The sequence below is a fragment of the Ovis canadensis genome, chromosome 6, assembly GCF_042477335.2.
Source record: "Ovis canadensis isolate MfBH-ARS-UI-01 breed Bighorn chromosome 6, ARS-UI_OviCan_v2, whole genome shotgun sequence".
In the NCBI taxonomy this organism is placed as follows: Eukaryota; Metazoa; Chordata; class Mammalia; order Artiodactyla; family Bovidae; genus Ovis; species Ovis canadensis.
Genome location: NC_091250.1, coordinates 129,457,046 through 129,476,799, shown reverse-complemented (window position 1 = coordinate 129,476,799; position 19,754 = coordinate 129,457,046). Strand labels below are relative to the sequence as shown.

The following is a 19,754-nucleotide window of genomic DNA, read 5'->3' as shown; positions in this document are numbered from 1 at the left end:
CCATCTAAGGATTAACTCTCTCAGTACCTGCCAGGATCTGGGCTACTTTGGGGTAGGAAGGGACCAGAGTACTCACATCCAGGCCCCTCATTTTAAATGTGGGCAACTTGAGGTGCACAGCGGTTCAGTGACTCATTCAAGGTCATACAGCTAGTTGGTTCACAGCAGGGACTTACTGCAATCCCCTCCTTACCTCTTTCTCCTCAATCTCCTCTATTTCCTTCTCTGAGGACACATTCTACTTCTTCCTATGATATATGTCACCATTCAGGTCTGGTTGCTCAGCATTTAAAAGGCTGGCTTTATCTGAATTAAGTGCATTGTCACCAAGTGAGGGTGACTCTATTCTATGTCCTGATCTGCAAGTTTTACGAGTTGCCTCTCCTGAGACTTCTATAAATTTCCTTCACTACAGTTGGGTATCATAGCTAAATAGTTGGACATGAAGTACTTTAAACAGTGAGTGCGTTTGAAAGTATTTGAAGATGCTACTACAGAGAATCTTTAAAATTTTATAGACATAAACACAAAGTGTGCATTTGTCCGTTATATGCATATATGCATTTCCTTTTTTTTTGAGCACTGACGATATTGCATTGTTTACAAATTGAAGGTTTGCTGCACCTTGCATGCAGCATGTTCATCTGCACTGCTCTTGCAACAGCATTTGCTCAGTTCACATCAGTGAACATCAGTGCATCACATTTTGCAATTTCTCACAGTATTCAAATATTTTTCATTATTACTATAATTACTATAGGATTAGTGATCTTTGTGATTGTTTTTGCAGAAAGATTGCTAATCACTGAAGTCTCACCTGAGGTAACTTTTTTAACAAGAAAGCTTTTAAAATCTAATGTATATATAAACTTTTTCTTAGACATAATGCTGTTGCACACAATAGATTATACTAAAGTATAAACATAAATTTTATATGCACTATGAAGCCAAGACACTTGTGTCTGGCTTTATTACAATATTTGACTTATTTCAGTGGATGGAGTCAAACTCACATTAATTCCAAATTTTGCCTGTAATCCTTAACCTGTTTTCTATTTCTCATCACTTGCAGAAGTTTTGATGAGGGTGTGATTTTAGGTTTTCCCTGTTTGAGATTTAGGCTAGACCTTCACAAGGCATTAGCAAGAAGGTGGGTGGCAGCTGACTCGTTCACTGAGCATTTGTTGAGTGCCTGACATATGCTGCAGACTGTTACTGCATTTGACCCAGCTCTTGTCCTGAAGGATTTCTCAGGGGCTCTACTGGGGAACAAGTCATGGGATCCAGCTTCAGGGTGAAGAGGAATTAGACGTCACAAGAGACCTGATGTCTGTCTGTTTGGTGGAGTTTGCAACCCCAGACCAGGTGGTGTACAGTGATCAACTTCAAGAGATAACAGCTGATGTTCTCTTGTTTGGCAGTACAGAAACTGAAGGGGCAGGTAGTTGGGCTGGGTGTGGGGAGCAAGCGGAATGGAAGGATGAGCTGGACAAGAAGCTGGGGCAGGAGGGAAACAGGGTAGCTCTGAGCCTCTCAGGAGAAAGTGGTCATGTCCGTCTCTTTTGGGACTGTCAGGAACTGCCTGCCCAGCCACGCCTATGTCCAGGGGCAGACTCTGAGGAGAGGGATGGGTTTGGGCAGCTGGGCTGGGGCTGCTCCTGTGTCAGTCAGTCGTTCCTTCCTGGCAGCAGAGAGGATGATGCCATGGTGAAAAGGCTCCATGACTGTGGTCAGCTCCATCCACGGTCCTGTCCATGGCTGTGGCCAGCTCCATCCCAGGTTGGGGCACTGGGCTCTTCCACCTGCAAAGAGAGAAACCAAAGGTACTGAGATGGAGCCAGAGGAGCGTTTATTCTGGGGCAGACGCACCCGAGAGAAGGGTAGCGTGTATTGCTTCCTCGGGTGCTGGGCCCTTCATGCGGCTGTCCACCCTCTCTTTCTGTCACCTGAGCTTCTGTCTGCAGACCTTGTTTCTCCTCTCGTCTGGGAGGTGGCTGTGAACAACTCTTGGAACAACTCTGAGACGCCTGTGTCAAGGGCAGAAATCCCAGGAAAGGCTCTGATTGGCCCAGATCAAATCACGTGACCCAAGCCTGGCCAATCACTGAGGCCTGAGAACTTAAAGGGATGGCGGCTCCAGCTGGAGCCCAGAGTTGAACAGAGCATCTCCTGCAAGGGGAGGGCCGAGCCCCTCTGGGCAGAGGCAGCGATAGACGACAGCACGGGAGCTGGCGTCTGAGACCTTGTTTAAGAGCAGGTCTCTGTGTGAACTCCCCACAAGTTCTTGAAGAAATGGCGTCTTCTCTCTGCTCCCATCTCCCAGTCTGCAGTTTGAACTGACTGGACCAGATAAAGGCAGGCTGGGGCGTTTGCACCAACAGGTGCTTCAGGCTGCCTGCCGTGTGGGCCACAGGTGGGAGGGAGTGAGATCAGCTGAAGTGGGGGACTTAGTGTGGCAAGCTGTGAGTCAGGAGGAGAGTTTGGCTCAAAACCTCTCCTTGTCCATCTGCCTTTCAGAGATTGCCCCGCGTGGCTCAGGTTCCAGGCAGCAAGAGGCTGTGACGCTGCCCCCAAGCATCCACCTGCAGATCCTCAGCATCCCCGGCTGGAAGTACAGCTCAAACCACACAGAGCACCTGCGGACTCTCCAGAAAGGTGCGGCAGGTGTTCAGGTGTCCAGACTCACTCCTGCCTCCACATGTCAGCCCGGTCCCCCAGCCCATCACTGGACAAGAGGGGCTCTCCTCAGAGTCGTCCAGGCTCTGTGAGGTCTTGCTTCTTCCAGGGTCTTCTCCTGGAGCCACTTACACTGATGTCCCACCTAAATTTTGGGCTCAAGCATGACTTTGATGAGGTTCCGTTCTTGCATTGAAAAATGATTCTAATGTCAGGCACTGTGGATTGAGCCATGGATGACACAGGAAACATCCCTGGGCTCAGCGCGCCCCTGTCCACAGACGGAAGCAGGCAGCTCATCAGAGAGCAGTGACAGTGATCTGAGGAAGGTCCCAGCTGGTCCCCAGCTGGATCACTGAGGGCTTCCTGGTGGAGGCAAGATCTTCCAGAAACGAAGAGGTCCTGTACCCCTTACCTGCCTCTTTAGGCTCTGAGCAGTTCCAGGACAGGGCTGACAGTGCCCCAGCCACTGCTGTGTCCCCAAAGCTGCACTCAGGGCCTAGGGTGTTCCCATATAAGTGTCAGCCCAATTAAGAAGGAGGAACAGAAAGAGGTCAAGGCCACAAGTTACCTTTGTGCCTGATACACTGGATCTATGAAAGGCTGGCTCACGCCTGCAGCCACGTGGCTTACTGACCCTGACCTCCAGCATCCCTGCACCACTGCCCACCTGACTCATCTGACGGGGTGGACGGGGTTCCCAGCAGCAGCAGAGTCATTTGGCTCCAACGTATGTGTGTGTATGTGTATGTGTGTGTGTGTAAGAAGCTGAGTGAGGGGAGCACAGGGGATGGCAAGAGGGCCGCCTGCCTCCCCAGAAACAAACAACCCCCTTATCATCATCACCTGCATCACCATTATCATCTCCAGCATCATTTTCCAGTGCCAGGAATCCTTCCCTGATTCTCGAGCTCCAGTCCCTAAACCCATCACTTGCATGGAGACAAGAGACTTCGCAGGCCTCTTATGCTGCAGTAACAAGGAGCCCACACGCTCTCTGCCTCACACAGCACAGTTCATTTCGACCCCTTGCTCTGTGGGACCAGCAGGGTGGCCCTTCTCATTTGTTCTCCAACGACCAGAGATGGAGGCTCTAGTATGACACAGTTCCTAGGTCTTGGCGGCAATGACCTGACGCATGACCTTTGCAATAGTGACTCATCTTCAGGGTTACAAGGCCACACTCCCCTTCACAGGGGCCAGGGCAGAGAATCTTCCAGAGAACAGGAGGCTGGAGGGACAGGCCCAATGAGGACCTTGCCAGTGAATAAGAACGAAGACTTGCCACACTTCAGCACCGGCCTCAGTGTGGGTGGTGGGAGGCAGTAGCTTTGGTTGCGCCTGGGTTGGAGTCCTCCCCCTCCTTAATGCACACCAGCTGTGTGTCTGGGCAAGTGCCCGCCCCTCTCTGAGCCTTGTTTGGTCATCTGCAAAGTGGGGCTGTGTTAGCTGCCTCCGAGGGAGGGTGAAGATGTGAAAGGGAGGTGAGAGTATAAAGTGCCAGGCCGAGACTGTGTCCTCATGCCACCTTCCTTCTGTCCCCAAGACCGAAAGCACGAGCCGAAGGCAGACCTCCGCCGTGTCCTGCTGCGGCTCCAGCACCTGTATGAGGTGGACCAGGACCCGGTGTTGTCTCGGCCTGTGATGGTGAACCTGCGGGTAACCTGCCCCTCTCGTGTCCTGCTCCGACATCTCTGAGTCAGGCCCCCAGGAGGAGGCACCCTTGGGAGACAAACCCTGGTGTTTCGGTGTTTGCTGAGGTGGCCCCACCTGCCTGCCACCTGCTGGCAGTGCTGATCCAGCTCAGCACTTGGGAGCAGCTCCTTCCGGCCTCAGTTCCTCATCTGTAAAATGGGACTGCCCCTCCTCCCATGGGACTTCCGCTACAATGAACGTGGGGGATGCTGGGCCCGGGCCCCGGTGTGGCTGCCCTTCTTCATCTGGTTCTCTGCTCAGATCTGGGGTCCGGGTGCTCACCCCTCCCTGTGCTCTGTCCTGCAGTCTGTGCTGGAGGGACTGGGCTCCGTGGTGTCCGTGGAGGAGCGCTCACTCACAGGGACCTGGGACGTGAATGAGATGCGTCGCTGGACCTGGAGCACGCGGGACCGTCACCACCACAGAGGTCCGGGCTCCCTGGTCCTGATCCGGCCCCGGGTCCCCAGCCTGACCCCCAGCCAGACCCCAGCTCTGCCCCTAAGGCCTGTGTGACCTGGAGCTGGCCGTCCTTCTCTGGGTCTCAGTCTTCCTGAATCAGCTGCAGAAGGTTATAGACTCTAGGCTTCAGGTCAGTCTCCACGTGCCAGAGCCACAGATAGGTTGTGTGTGTGCGTGCATGCACTGGTGTGTCCAAGACTACACCCCTCTGCGGCCTCGAGTGACCGCAGACTTTAGGCGCAGCCCAGGTGCTGGGACGGCTGCCCCGCTCTGCGTTGTGCTGCACGCACACACTGCTTCCTGCCTGGAGACATGTGCCCCGGCCGCTCCTTCTGCCTGGAAAGCCCTTGGCCCTTTATCTGGCCCAGGGCTGAGTCAGTAGCCTCCCTTGCTCTCCCCTCTCCCTCACTTTGCTCTGTCCCATTTATCTCCTTTTCTGCCTACTGCACACAGCATAGCCTGGCTGCATGGGTAGGCACGTAGTCAATGTATGATAGACAGATGGATAAAGGGAAGATTTGATAGAAAAAAAGGATGGAGGGAAGGAAAAAAAGTGGATGGATGATGGACAGGTCAATGGTTGAGTGATGGATGGATGGAAGGAGGAAGGAAGGAAGGAAAGGGAATGAGTGAAGGATGCATGAAAGGGAGGGACATGGACGGCAGACGGACTGTTGTGTAGACAGAGGGTGAACAGATGGACAGGAGGACGCAGGATGGAGGGCAGCATGAAAGGATGGGAGAGTGTGTGGTGGGTGACTGGATGTCTGCAGGGATGGATGGATAGAGGGATGGATGCAGGAGCCAGTTTCATCCCAAGGAGGAAGCCTAAACCCCAGGCTGTGTCTAAGGACAGCCCACTGAGATCAAGGACAGGGCCCCTCATGGCCTCAGTGAGACAGCTCTTATGAACATATCCAGGTCCACAACCCACGGAGAAACCAGACCAAGCAGGGCCAGAGCCCCCTGTACCTGGCTTGACTGTGCTGTGCCCTCAGGGGAGGCCAGAAATGAAAGAGGCTCCCCGGGAGTGCAGTCCTGTCAAGAGGGGTCAGCTGAGGGTTGTAACCACGGACCACAGACGCAGCAGGAGCCGTGTTGCCAGGGGGATGCGGAAGGAGAGGACCTGAGGAAGCACGTGGCCCAGGGGCCGTGCTGGACTGACCCTCTCTGCTCCCAGGCAACTCCAGTTGGCCCTCGCCACCGCCAGGAGGCCCCGAGGTCACCATCTACCCGAAGGAGATCCGGACGTTCTTCATTCACTTTCAAGAGCACTGAGCCCTTGGCAGATTCTTGGACCGAAAACACAGGAAAGCAGCCTAGAGGGATGACTGGGACGCTGCCAATCTGGTGGGCTAAGGGCAGGAAATGGGTGGATGGGGGTGTCCTGACTTCTTAAATAAAATTGCATTAAGGACCTATGTCTTCCCCTGCCCACTGGAGCCAGCCCTCTCTCTCCTCTCCTGTTACGGATGGTAGCTTCACACATGCTCACACTCCTGCTTCACCTGCAAGAGTCGAAGCCAGGAAGTTCTCCCAAAGACAGAAGGAACAATCCCCAGGGATAGCAAAATGCATCTGCCTGCCTCCTGCCGGATCTCAGCAAGTCCACCAGCGTTACCACTGGCCCTGCTGTGTCCCGGGCACCTTCATGGGCTCATCCCAGGGTGGAGACGCCCCTGCTGTGGAGGGATATGCCTAAGATATATGGGAGGGAGCTACAGCACTGGCCTACTGACCCGGATGTGTGATGCCAGGCTCTGCGTCCAATCTCATACTCTTGCGTGGCCCTTGGGCACACCTGCCCTACAGGAAGTTCCTACAGCTCAGGCCACCGAAAGATGGAAGGAAATCATGTAGCAAGTGAAACATGGAAAACCCAGTGTAAGGATTATTAATATTAAAGATCCCACTGGCCTCATAATTTCAGGACCAAGAACAGCAGCTGCCTCAGGACTCTGTGCCCCTGGTGACCATTATGAGACAGAGCAGGACACGGAGGGGCTCTGGAGCTGGTGGGTACCCTCAGAAGGGTTGGCGCAAGAAGGGGAGAAGAAGAGATGGCAGGAGCAGATGGTCATATGCAAGCGTGTCATGCCATGCAGCGGTGGCCTCTGTGCCCAGGTTCTGCCCTGGGGTTGCCTGCCTCAGTGTGAAGCCCATTGTATGCAAGACAGACTGAACGGGAGTGGGTAGAGAGGAAGGTTCTCAAACTGCGGATGTTTGACTCTGCCCTGAAAAACTTTTCCTTCTCCCCAGCCCCAAATGCCCTCTGTTGGGGGGAGAGCTGTCTGAACTCCCCTGCTCCCCAGGGATGCCCTGTAGAGCTGGACAAAGCCCTGGAAGCCAGTTCCAAGGAGGAAAATAGAGCTGCTCCCCGTGTGATCTTGACAGATGAGTGGAGGACTGACCTTCTGATTCCAGCTGCCTCACCCAGTGCAGAACAATAGCCTCCCCTCTGGACACTAATGACCCCTAGAGTGCAGGAGTGTGGATGGACTTGAAAACCCTGCCTACCCATCTCCCAGCCCCAGAGTGAGATTAGAGGAGAGAAGGCCAGGGAGAGGGAACAGGTGGAGTTCTAAAGAGCCAGAGCAGAGAGAGAGAAAGAGCCTGCAAGACCCAGCCTCGCCCTGGCTCTCCTGCCACACCCTGGCCCAGGACCAGCCATCTCCCCAGCACCCTGTGCCCTCCACCCCTCCTGGAGGAAGCCCTCCAGGATCCTCCAAGCACGTCCAAACCAGCAGAGCAGATTCTCCTGTGGGCAGAGCCACCGCGGCCAAGTCCTGTTTCCCCACAAGAGCATCATGGGGGCAGCACAACTCCTGTCCCCTCACCTCCAGCACAGAGCCTGGCACAGAGTCAGGGTTCAGTGGCTGTTAACTGATGAAAACTTGAGAATGGGGTGCAGGCAGCCTTGCAGCCTGGGGTGGGGTGGACCTGCTGTGTATGAGGAGAGTTACCTCTGTGGTCATGCACTAGGCTGGGGGCACTTACATCTCCAGCAGCTTAGTACCCAAACCACCCTATAGACAGACCTATGAGTGCCCACTGTGCAGGTCAGGAGCCCGGGGCTCTGAGTCAGGCTGTCAGGGGGTGTGCACTGCCCTGCTCCAGGAGTGAGGGGCTCGTCACACAGCAGGTGGAGGCGGAGTTGGGAGGAGCTGCTGAGCTGAGCTCTATATGCTGTGCTGTGGGTATCACCCATGTCGTCCATGGTAGAAGGGGGGCAGCCATGTCCATGACAGTTACATCCCTGAGTTCTTTCTCTCGAAAGATCAAGAGGTCCTGCTTTGTTCCTGGAGCTGATCCAGCAAAGGACATAATGGACCCATGTGGACCAAACACACAGGTTAATACAGAAAAATATTCATCAGTAAATGCTATGGAGGTGGGATGGGAGGCCCACAGAAAATCTCACAGAGATGAGGTGACATAAAGGGGGAATAGCACCTGCCAGACAGGAAGCGGGGGAAGATGCTTCCCAGCTAAAGTGATTTAGCAAGCACCCAGTGAAGGAGTAGCACGTCAGAGGGCCTGACCCGGGAAAGGACTCAACCTGTATGGAGGCCCTGACCCTGCAGCTGTAGTGCTGGGAGGACGGGGCTCCTTCCAGGCCAGGAGCACAGAGGCCAGGACTCAGCAGAGGAAAAGGGTCATAAGGATGGGGGGCAGTGGAGCTTCCAGCAGCTTCAGGGTGGACTGAGCAGAAGAGTGGGTGGGAGGTGAGGCCAGAAAGGCAGGGGGAGACATGTGCTGGAGGGCCTAGGTGCAGGCTTCGGGTCAGGCTCCCAGAGGGCAGACAGGGCAGCCATGGAAGGCTGGAAGCTAGAGGATGCCCGGGCCCTGCTGCTGTTGGGTGGATCTTGGTACCGGGTGTAGTGCAGGCAGTCTGTCCATCAGGGCATCCTGAGCCCCCAGGCTGGTCACATGCCCTAGAGGACAGACAGCGCTATGTCACAAAGAATGCATGGAAGTGGTGCTGGTGGGCCCATCTTACAAACTCCCACGCAGCACAGAGGAGGGTCGGGCCGTTCTTTCTCTGGAACACCCAGCACGAGTCATGCTTCACGCTCTCAGGATTCACTATGGCCCAGATCAGGAAGAGGGCACAGGCCGCACACCCATGTGTGACGCTGGGGACAAGCTGGCTCTGCTGTGGGGTCCTGCCAGGACCGTGTGTCCTCATGGTGCCCGGGCTCGGTGTGCAGTTCCTGGTGCCTCTCGTTGGAGCTGAACACATGTGCACCTGCCCTTTTGCTGGACATCACTTTGCTGCCAGGAACCAAGGTCATGTGTCCCAGAACCTCAAGTAGCCTCTTCCACTGGACCACTCAGCATGACAGAGCCTGATCCAGAAAGAACCGCTCCTGTGCCTAGCCTGTCCCTGCAAGGAACCGGTACCTTCTCTTGAAGTGTCTTAGTCACTCTGTCGTGTCTGACTCTTTGTGATCCAAAGGACTGTAGCCCACCAGGCTCCCCTGTCCATGGATTTCTCCAGACAAGAATACTGGAGTGAGTAGCCATTCCCTTCTCAAGGGGACCTTCCCTATCCAGGGACTGAACCACGGTCTCCTGCGTTGCAGGCGGATTCTTTACCATCTGAGCCACCTACTGGTAAAGAACCTGCCTGTCAGTGCCAGAGACATAAGGGATTCAAGTCAGATCTCTGGGTTGGATAGATACCCTGGAATAGGGCATGGCAACACACTCCAGTATTCTTATATGAAGAGTCCCATGAACAGAGATCCTGGAGTCCATAGGGTCCCCAAGAATTGGACTTGACTAAAGTGATTTAGCAAGCACTCAGTGAAGGACAGCAAGCCCTGAGGCTGTCACAGAATCTGCCCTAACCCCTAACTCTCTAGGGGTTTTCTGGTCTCCCAATTTGAGATAATACATGTCTACTGTTTAAGACACTCAATGGGAGGAAAGTGCAGGTCAAGGCAGGTCAGGTGGGTACCAGGGAGGGGATGGGAGAGAGAGGATGGAGACCTGCTTGGAGACCGTGTTCTCCACATGTATTTGCTGGGGGAGAGGACACGGTGGCCAGAAGGGACAGTGAGTCTCAGGTCTGGCAGCGGTATTAAGAGCCACTCAGGCGTTTGGGTATCAGACAGAAGAGCCCACTCCCTTGCTCCTGAGCGAGGGGTACAGAGACCCCCAGGCAACACTCTGGCCCCTGCAGGTGCACCTCCGTGCCAGCTGTCCTCCAGTAAGGAGATCCTGTGGTTGTCATCTCACGTGCATTCCCTCAAAGGCCCCAGCTCCTGTAAGGGCGTCCCATTTTACAGATGGGCTGCTGAGACCCAGAGAGCTTAGGTTTCCTGCCAAGGTCACTATCCCTGATCCAGATGTAATTTTGAGTTTCAGGCCTTTTTGCCCCTCCACTAGCTGTGCAACCTCGGGTTCAGTTCAGTTCAGTCACTCAGTCATGTCGGACTCTTTGGAACCCCACGAATTGCAGCATGCCAGGCCTCCCTGTCCATCACCAATTCCCAGAGTTCACCCAAACTCATGTCCATTGAGTAGGTGATGCCATCCAACCATCTCATCCTCTGTTGTCCCCTTCTCCTCCTGCCCCTCATCCTTCCCAGCATCAGAGTCTTTTCCAATGAGTCAACTATTCGCATGAGGTGGTCAAAGTACTGGAGTTTCAGCTTTAGCATCATTCCTTCTAAAGAACACAGGACTGATCTCCTTTAGAATGGACAGATTGGATCTCCTTGTAGTCCAAGGGACTCTCAAGAGTCTTCTCCAACACCACAATACAAAAGCATCAATTTTTCGGTGCTCAGCGTTCTTCACAGTCCAACTCTCACATCCATACATGACCACTGGGAAAACCTTAACCTTGAGTAGACAGAACTTTGTTGGCAAAGTAATGTCTCTGCTTTTTTATATGCTATCTAGGTTGGTCATAACTTTCCTTCCAAGGAGTAAGTGTCTTTAATTTCATATCTGTACTCAACATCTGCAGTGATTTTGGAGCCCCCAAAAATAAAGTCTGACATTGTTTCCACTGTTTCCCCATCTATTTCCCATGAAGTGATGGGACCAGATGCCACGATCTTCGTAGTCTGAATGTTGAGCTTTAAGCCAACTTTTTCACTCTCCTCTTTCACTTTCATCAAGAGGCTTTTTAGTTCCTCTTCACTTTCTGCCATAAGGGTGGTGTCATCTGCATATCTGAGGTTATTGATATTTCTCCCAGCAATCTTGATTCCAGCCTGTGCTTCTTCAAGCCCAGCATTTCTCATGATGTACTCTGCATATAAGTTAAATGAGCAGGGTGACAATATACAGCCTTGATGTACTCCTTTTCCTATTTGGAACCAGTCTGTTGTTCCATGTCCAGTTCTAACTGTTGCTTCCTGACCTTCATATAGGTTTCTCAAGAGGCAGGTCAGGTGGTCTGGTATTCCCATCTCTTTCAGAATTTTCCACGGTTTATTGGGATCCCCACAATCAAAGGCTTTGGCATAGTCAATAAAGCGGAAATAGACATTTTTCTGGAACTCTCTTGCTTTTTCCTGATCCAGTGGATGTTGTCAATTTGATCTCCGGTTCCTCTGCCTTTTCTAAAATCAGCTTGAACATCTTGAAGTTCATGGTTCATGTATTGCTGAACCCTGGCTGGGAGAATTTTGAGCATGACTTTGCCAGTGGGTGAGATGAGTGCAGTTGTGTGTTTGAGCTTTGTTTGTAATTGCATCCTTGGGTAGTCAGGTCCTATTTGTGGGAGCCAACGTTTCTCCTTAAAAGAGATATTACAATTGCTATTGCAAGGCTCAGTCTGGGGTTTCATGTGAAGGAGAGTGTATCACAGTGGGCGTCCTGGTGGTGGCAGTCCCCACACTGAGTGTTACGTTTTGCAGGGCAGTGTCAAGGAGCCAGTCCAGTGGGTTGGGGGCAGGGAAGGGTAAGATGCCCAGTGGGAAATACCAGGAGAGGCCTAAGGGAAAGGCATGAGGACTGGGGTGAGGAGAGCCAGGCCCTGCCAGAGGGAAGTTGGCAGTCCCCCCAGGGGAGGCGGTATTTGGGGTTTGTCTAAAGGCAGATGGTCAGGAAACCGCAGATGGGAGCAGAGCGCTGCAAGGCAGTGAGCGACTGCCACCTGCCTGCACTGCTCAGGTGACACCATCCGTGTGGGTGTCACTCCTGATTTCCTTCCCACTGCATCCACCAAAGGCTGAGGCCCAGTCAGCTGGCAGGAGGCCGGGCCTTGCAGGCAGGCAGACGTCCTCCAGCCCCTGAGCTGGCCGAGGAGATGAAGCCGTGGGGCTGGCTGCCTCTGCTCCTGCAGTTGGGCCTGATGTGGCCCCTGGGGGCTCTTTCTGAGCCCCAACTGAGGGTATTTGTGGTTCCCCACAGCCACATGGACGTGGGCTGGCTGTACACCGTACAGGTAGGTGGCCCGAGTGACCCCTGCACACCTCTTGAAGCTGCGGTCCTTTTTCCATCTGGACTCCAGAGTGGGTTTGTGTCCTGGGTCTCTGCCATCAGGAGTCTCAGCCTGGGATCCATCACTACTGGGCTATGGACTGGCTGAGGGCTTCCCTGGTGGCTCGGATGGTAAAGAATCTGCCTACAGCGACAGAAACCCAGCTTTGATCCCTGGGTCAGGAAGTTCCCCTGGAGAATGGAATGGAAACCTACACCAGTATTCTTGCCTGGAGAATTCCATGGACAGAGGAGCCTGGCGGGATATGGTAAATGGGGCCACAAAGAGTCGGGCACAATGAGCATCTCACATGGGCTGGCTGTGGGCAGGGGTGAGAATGTGTCCCCTGCTGCAATGGGTGGAAGGTGTTCCTCAAATATTCCTTGAGTGAACGAATGAAACAGAGCAGAGGAAAAGAGCTCAGGACTGATTTCCATAAGTTTCTGGGGCAGGTAACTGAAATGATTACCCAGGCCTGCACAAGCTCTTTTCTGGCAGGAGGAAGGAAATAAGTGAATAGGACCACTCTGTGATCATGGATACAATGCTTTCCATGAGACGTTAATAAGTGAGTCGCTCATTTTAAAGGGAGTCGGGCAGCAAGAGGCGCTGAGGCTGAGGGTTGAGTCTCGTTCCGGCTCACTGGGCAGCCTCTGTGGGTGCTCACCCACCTGTGTGTGGAACTGCTGACATGCAGGGAAGCATGCTCGTCACCCCCAGTTTAGAGATGGGACAGTGTAGCCTGCGCTGGGGTGCTGCCCAAGTCAGCACACATCGCAGCCTTGCCCGCTCACCCCCTCCCAAGGCTCCTTGCATTCCTTTATCAGCATCTCTGGGAACCATGCTGAGCCAGCCTGATCCAGATGGGAGCAAACAGAGCTCCATCCTGGGGACTCCCACCCTCGGGGTGCAGGAGTAAATCGATCCAGAGAGATGCTCAAGCTGTCAGCTCCTCTCAGCCTCAGCCCTTGACACATACTTCCCCATCATTTCATCCCAAGAAGGCCCATCAGGGTCCCTGGACCTCACTCCCGGGGCCCTGTTTTCGACTGGTCTGTCCTCCAAGGCAGGAGTGGGCAGCACGCCCCTCTGGGCTGGCCCAGGGCCTTGGCTGGACTGACACATCCCTCTGCCACGTAGAGTGTCTGTCTCCTCATGATGCTCCTCAGGGGTAGGCTCCCATCAAAGGGGGTCCGCCCGGGTCCCTGTCTCAGTGCAGGCCTCACCGTGTGTCCATCAGAGTGGACACCAGGCTCCCTTTTTTGAGGAGCAGGGGGAGCTGATTGCAGGGCCTGGACAGGCTTGGGGGGAGCGCCAGTGGCCCCCACACACCATGTCTCCCTGGACGTTCCTCCTCGGTCCCTGGTCCATGCCCCGTGGTTTCCCCCACGGGTCTGGAGTGATGGTCTCTCCCCCTCCCCACCCCAGGAGAGCATGCAGGCTTATGTCACCAATGTCTACAACTCCGTGGTGGAGGAACTGATCCTTGAGAGGAGGCGCAGGTTCATCGCCGTGGAGCAGGAGTATTTCCGGCTGTGGTGGGATGGCGTCGCCTCAGACAAGCAGAAAGGCCAGGTAATGCTGCCCTCAGGGCGTCCTCACCAGCCAGCTGAGAGCAGATGCCCTGGGAGTCCCGGGGACGACCCTTCAGGAAGCTCCTGGGTTGTGCTCCATGAGGCCAGGGTGGGGCTGCATAAACCAGGAGGCCCCAACCTGGCTTAGCTGTTTCCAGGGTCCATTTAGTACAGGTTTATGGTCAGCCCCAGACCCAGGGGACAGGTTTGTATTTGATCCTGCCTTTCTGGTTTCTCCTGAATAACTGAAGCTCTGGCAGCCCAGCCAGGCACTCAGGTGGTGTGAATGGGGTCACCTCTGACACTGTGCGCTCTGGGGTGACCTTGTGTCCACACCTTCTGACTTCATTTGTGGATCTGCGTGGCCCCCATGGGCACCAGAGCCCAGGACCAGCCAGGGGTGCAGCAATCCCTTTGGATTAGCCTCTGGGGCTGATTAATTCCATATCACAGGGGGTCAGAGGCCCTGGTCCATGGAGGGGCAGCCTGGGGCCAGGTCCTCCCCGATCCCTATGTGGTCACAGGTGGGGCTGTCTCTTCAGCTGCATGTCCCACATCTGGAAGCAAGAGTATCCTCCCTCCTCAGAGAGGCTGTGCCCAGAATGTGCCCAGGATGTAAGCACCTAGGGTGCCTGGGGCATGGTCCCTTCCAGGCATCACCTGCCCTCAGAGCAGTCACTGATGGTGAAACTCAGAGGCTCAGCCACCTGCTCAAGTCAGAGAGCTCAGACGGTGAAGCCAGGTGTCCACCAGGTCCCCAGAGGGGATGTGACCCTGCAGCCTGTGGAGCCGAGAGGATGGGCCTCCCATCTGATGGGCTCTGCCATGGGCCAAGTGTGGGCTCAGGTTTGTAGAGGTTACTCTACTGACTCCTCCCCATAGCCTGCAAGGTGAGGACCCTTATCCTACTTCACAGAGCTGTTCCAGGTTCAGAGAGGGCAGGCATCTGGCTCAAGGTCACGCAGCTTATACCTGACAGGTGGGTTCTGGGTCAGTATTGTTAATCAAAGCATAGCTCTCTGGTGTCCACTGGGCAGTTCTTCCTTCTTTATATGGACACGCCCAGACACAAGTCCCTTAATCCTCCTCTCACAGCTAGGTGTGCTGGCTAAGACCTAGACAGGAAATTCAATATGTCCCTGAAAGTGAAAGTGAAGTCACTCAGTCGTGTCCGACTCTTTGCGATCCCATGGACTGTAGCCTCCGACTCTTTGCGACGCCATGGACTGTAGCCTACCAGGCTCCTCTGTCCATGGGATTTTCCAGGCAATAGTACTGGAGTGGATTGCCATTTCCTTCTCCAGGGGATCTTCCCAACCCAGGGGTTGAACCCGGTCTCCTGCACTGTAGACAGACGCTTTACCATCTGAGCCACCAGGGAAGTCCCTGGAAACTAGCAATTTTCCGTGAGTTGTGTGGGCTGACTCCAGGTCCTGGATGGGGCCCAACATGAAGCAGGTGCACATTTGAAACAGTACACAGCAGGCGTCATTCCACATTTCTCAAATGAACGGTCTGCAAAGACAGTCCTTTCAGATCAGATCCACGCCACAGTCTGCCAGGAGCATGGTGTGCTCAGTGTCACGGTCTCTGACTGTATTTATGCTTCCACTCTTCCCTTCTTTCATGGATATACTTTATTTTTGTACCATGAGGTCTGTGGGTTGTTAGCTCCCTAGTTACAGTAAAAAGGAAAGCAACTCAGTCATGTCCAACTCCTTGCAATCCCATGGACTGTATCCTGCCAGTCTTCTCTCTCTGCTGCTAAGTCACTTCAGTCATGTCTGACTCTGTGTGACCCCATAGACAGCAGCCCACCAGGCTCCTCTGTCCATGGGATTTTCCAGGCAAGAGTACCGGAGTGGGGTGCCATCGCCTTCTCCGCCAGTCTTCTGTGTACATGGAATTCTCCAGATAAGAATACTGGAGTGGATAGCCATTCCCTTCTCCAGGGGATCTTCCCAACACTGGGATCAAACCTGAGTCTCCTGCATTGTAGGCAGATTCCCCACCACCTGAGACACCAGGGAAGCCCAAGAAGGGATCAGAGTCACATCCTCAGCACTGAAAATGCATCCTACACACTGAAGTCCCAGGAAATTTCCTTCATTCCTGTATTCTAAAATATTTGCCAGGCAAGCATGTGCCAAATGCAATTTGAAGAGCATTCTACAAACGTACTAGCCTGAAACCATAAAAATTATGAAACAGAAATGCTCAGGAAGTGTTGGAAATTAGAGGATAAACTCCAGTATTCTTGCGTGGAGAATCCCATGGACAGAGGAGCCCAGTGGGGCACAGTCCACGGGGTGGCAAAGAGTCGGACATGACTGAGAACCTGAGCATGAATGCATGCGCGCATTACTAACGTGAAACAGCCTGAGTGGTGATCATTCTAGAGCAGCTGTAATGATCTTTTTCTTTCAAAAATGACCTGAACTATTCAGATAAAGGCATACAGTTGCTAACTTGTACTTTCAAAAGGCTTAGAAAAAACTGACTGTGTGTAATGACACGGGGGAGTGTGAACATAAAGAGGTAAAAAATGTTAGCAATGAGCTAATCTGGAGGATTTATGGGAGTTTTTGGTACAGTTCCTGCAAGTTTTCCATAATCTTGGCTTCATTCAAAAGCAAAAGCCGTGGACATATGTACCTGTGTATACGCCTGATGAAGCAGCAGCCAGGGACAGGTGCTGTTCTCGGAGCTGGACACAGTGCTGACCAGGACAGACAGCGTCCTGCTCTTGCAGAATAAATGAGGCTGTGGAGTTTGAAGGAAGGACCATGAGATGCTATGGGCATGTGCCCAGAAAATACAACTGGCTCAGCCTGGGAGGTGTAACCTGGCCTTTTCTCTCTGCCCACTATGCCAAGGTCCGCCAGCTCGTGGCCGAAGGTCGCCTGGAGTTTGTCCTTGGAGGCCAGGTCATGCACGACGAGGCTGTGACCCACTCTGATGACCAGATCCTCCAGCTCACAGGTTCGATTACCGTTCCCCAGATCAGGGTCCCTGTGGCCTCCTGTGGGGCTGGGACTGGGTGTCTGAGCCCTTGTCCTGGAGTCCATCTTCCCCTCTCAGCAGGAGACTGACCAGTCAGCACTGTGACCGCTGGCGCCGTGCCCATGTGTGCCTGAGTGCAGGGGCTGAGGGTGTGGATTCTAGACGAGCCAGCCTGGCTGGTTCCTGACTCTGCTAACTCCCAGCCCTGTGACCCTGGCACGTGATGCAGCCTCATTAGGGCTCGGTTCCCTCCACTGTGAAAGTGCTTGATGGTGATAGAAGATCTATCTCAAAGGAGTGTTATGAAGATTAAACTGGGATAATTCAAACAGAGCATACTGAGTAGAGTTTGTATTGTTGTTCAGCCTCACAGTCGTTTCTGACTCTGCGACCACATGGACCATATTATACCAGGTTTCCCTGTCCTTGACCATCTCCCGGAGTTGCCTCAAACTCATTGAGTCCATTGAGTCGTTGATGCCATCCAACCATCTCTTCTGTCACCCCGTTCTCCTCCTGCCCTCAATCTTTCCCAGCATCGGGATCTTTTCCAATGAGTCAGCTCTTCATATCAGGTGACCAAAGAATTGGAGCTTCAGCTTCAGCATCAGTCCTTCCAATGAATATTCAGGGTAATTTCCCTTAGGATTGATTAATTTGATTTTGCTTTCCAAGATTTTCGAGTCTTCTCCAGCACCATGATTTGCAAGCATCAATTCTTTGACGCTCAGCCTTCTTTATGCTCCAAGTCTCACGTCTGTATTTGACTACTGGTAAAACCATAGCTTTGACTCTGTGGCACTTTGATGATAAAGTGATGTTTCTGCTTTTTAATACAATGTCCAAGTTTGCCATAGCTTTTCTTCCAAGAGAAGCTTTAAGTTTTATCATATGAATTCCCCAGCCTGCAAAATGCAGCCTCAGGGATCACTTTCTGACCACCTGTTCCTTCTGCCTCCTGCTTCCCTTGACCTGCTCCCATATCAGAGTCTTCTGTGCTTTCAGAACAAGCTTTCCTGTTGCTTGCACCCAGACTCAGCTGACGAGTCTCATGGTCCAGGCTCTCTCCCCTGGGACCACAGTACTCGAGCACCTCCCGTCTTCACCATGAACTACAGGTTGCTTCCACAGTGACCAGAGTCTGATTCTTCTCTGGGTCCCCAGGACTTAGTCCAGGGCTGACCAGGGCTAGTGGGCACAGAGGGAGGGAGTAAGCACTGAGCAATCCTCCTCCAGGTGCCCACAGCAGAAGCATCCCTCGCCTCTGGTCTCAGCCCATGATGCCCACCGTCCTGAACACCCCAGAGCTGACCCTGCTGGGCTAACCACAGCAGCCAGAATCCAGGCAAAGTCGAGTTCCCATGACTGGGACAGGAAGGGATGTGGACCCCTGGATCCTCCCCAGGGGATTCTTTGGGGCTCCATTTCCAACACCAGCCAGGCTGCTGGGACCCTAGATGATGGGTCTGACTTCATCCCATAATGACCTCCTGTTCTAAGAACAAGGCATTCACTTAATTCCTTCGGTCCTTCAGTCCAAGAGGCAGTCCTAGAGATGAGGGGGTCTTACAAACTCCCACTCATTGAGGTCGAATTTGAGGCTCAAAAGTTGCTGAGTCTTACCCGAATCCTGCTGCCAGCAGGTGAGGGGCTCATTCTGACCAAGCCTGGCCCAGTCAGTAATGTGCTTGAGAGCTCAGCCCCCCTCTCAGGAGGCTGAAGCAAGTGCCTGCCTATCTGTTCTCTCCTGGGGGCCTCTGAACAGCTTGGTGGCAGGTGGTGGTGTTCAAGCCCCGTTTTCAGGGTGAGGAAACTGAGGCACAGAGAGCTGTAAGGACGTCCATGCAGCCAGCAGTCAAATGACTCTAGCCGGGCCCATCTGGTCCTGCTGTGTAACTTGTGCCCCCAAGTGTGTGTGTGTGTGTGTGTGTGTGTGTGTGTAGGGGCAGGGGTGTACATCTTACTTGCAGTGGGGCCTTTTCAAGCCGCCATCCCTGATTCCCTGGACCACCACGTGTGGTTGTATCCACAGTCTGTCATATTTCTCTGATGTTATGGGCGGGTCATGCTGGACCACACCTCGCTGGTCCTGGATCCATTCCCTCCTCTTCACCTTTGTTGAGCCCCTGCTGAGTGTCAGGCTCTGGACAGGAAGAATGAAGCAAGGAGGTCAACATGGGCTCAGTCTAAGGTCAAGATGATTTCTCAGGTAGGGGTCAGAATGGGCAGGATCTTGTTAGGAGAGGACAGGCCTGTGACCTTCTGCTGCTGTAGCATGGCTTCTCAGGCATGTCTTTTAAAAAGTTTTATTTTTGATTAGAGGTTAATTGATTTATAATATTGCATTGATTTCAGCCTTATGTCAACATTAATGAGCATACATATGTCTGGTCCCTCTGGAAACTCCCTCCCCACCCACCCAGCCCTTCCTACCCCTCTAGGTTGTCACAGAACACTGAATTTGAGCTCCCTGCATCATACAGCAAAGTTCCACCGGCTATCTAATTTTGCATATGGTGATGTATATGTTTCAGTGCTGTTCTCTCAATCGTCCCACCTTCTCCTTCCTCTTCTGTGTTCACAGGCGTGTTCTCTATGTCTGCATCTCCACTGCTGCTCTGGAAATCGGATCATCAGTACCATCTTTCTAGATGCCATATATATGTGTATTAATATATGTTTGGTTTTCTCTTTCTGCCTTACTTCACTCTGTATAATAGGCTCTAGGTTCATCCGCCTCATCAGAACTGGCTCAAATGCACTTTTTTATGACTGAGTAATAGTCCATCATATGTACGTACCACAGCATCTTTATCCTTTCATCTGTTGACAGACATCAGGTTGCTCACATGTCCTACTTATTGTAAACAGTGCTGCAGTGAAAACTGGGGTATATGTGTCTC

General features: G+C 53.1%; 1 protein-coding gene and 1 pseudogene across 2 annotated transcripts in view; both read left to right on the top strand.

Moving 5' to 3' along the window:
- Positions 1–6,247, top strand: part of LOC138442206 (epididymis-specific alpha-mannosidase-like) — a 45,773-nt gene extending 39,526 nt beyond the window's left edge. For both annotated transcript variants that reach the window (XM_069593267.1, XM_069593268.1), the window contains 4 exons: positions 2,518–2,655; positions 4,223–4,335; positions 4,678–4,798; positions 6,011–6,247. In XM_069593267.1, coding sequence (XP_069449368.1) covers positions 2,518–2,655; positions 4,223–4,335; positions 4,678–4,798; positions 6,011–6,108 — 470 coding nt within the window. In that variant the 3' untranslated portion in view covers positions 6,109–6,247. The remainder of the gene's footprint in view (positions 1–2,517; positions 2,656–4,222; positions 4,336–4,677; positions 4,799–6,010) is intronic.
- A 5,853-nt stretch (positions 6,248–12,100) lies between these two features.
- Positions 12,101–19,754, top strand: part of LOC138442943 (epididymis-specific alpha-mannosidase-like) — a 43,889-nt pseudogene continuing 36,235 nt past the window's right edge.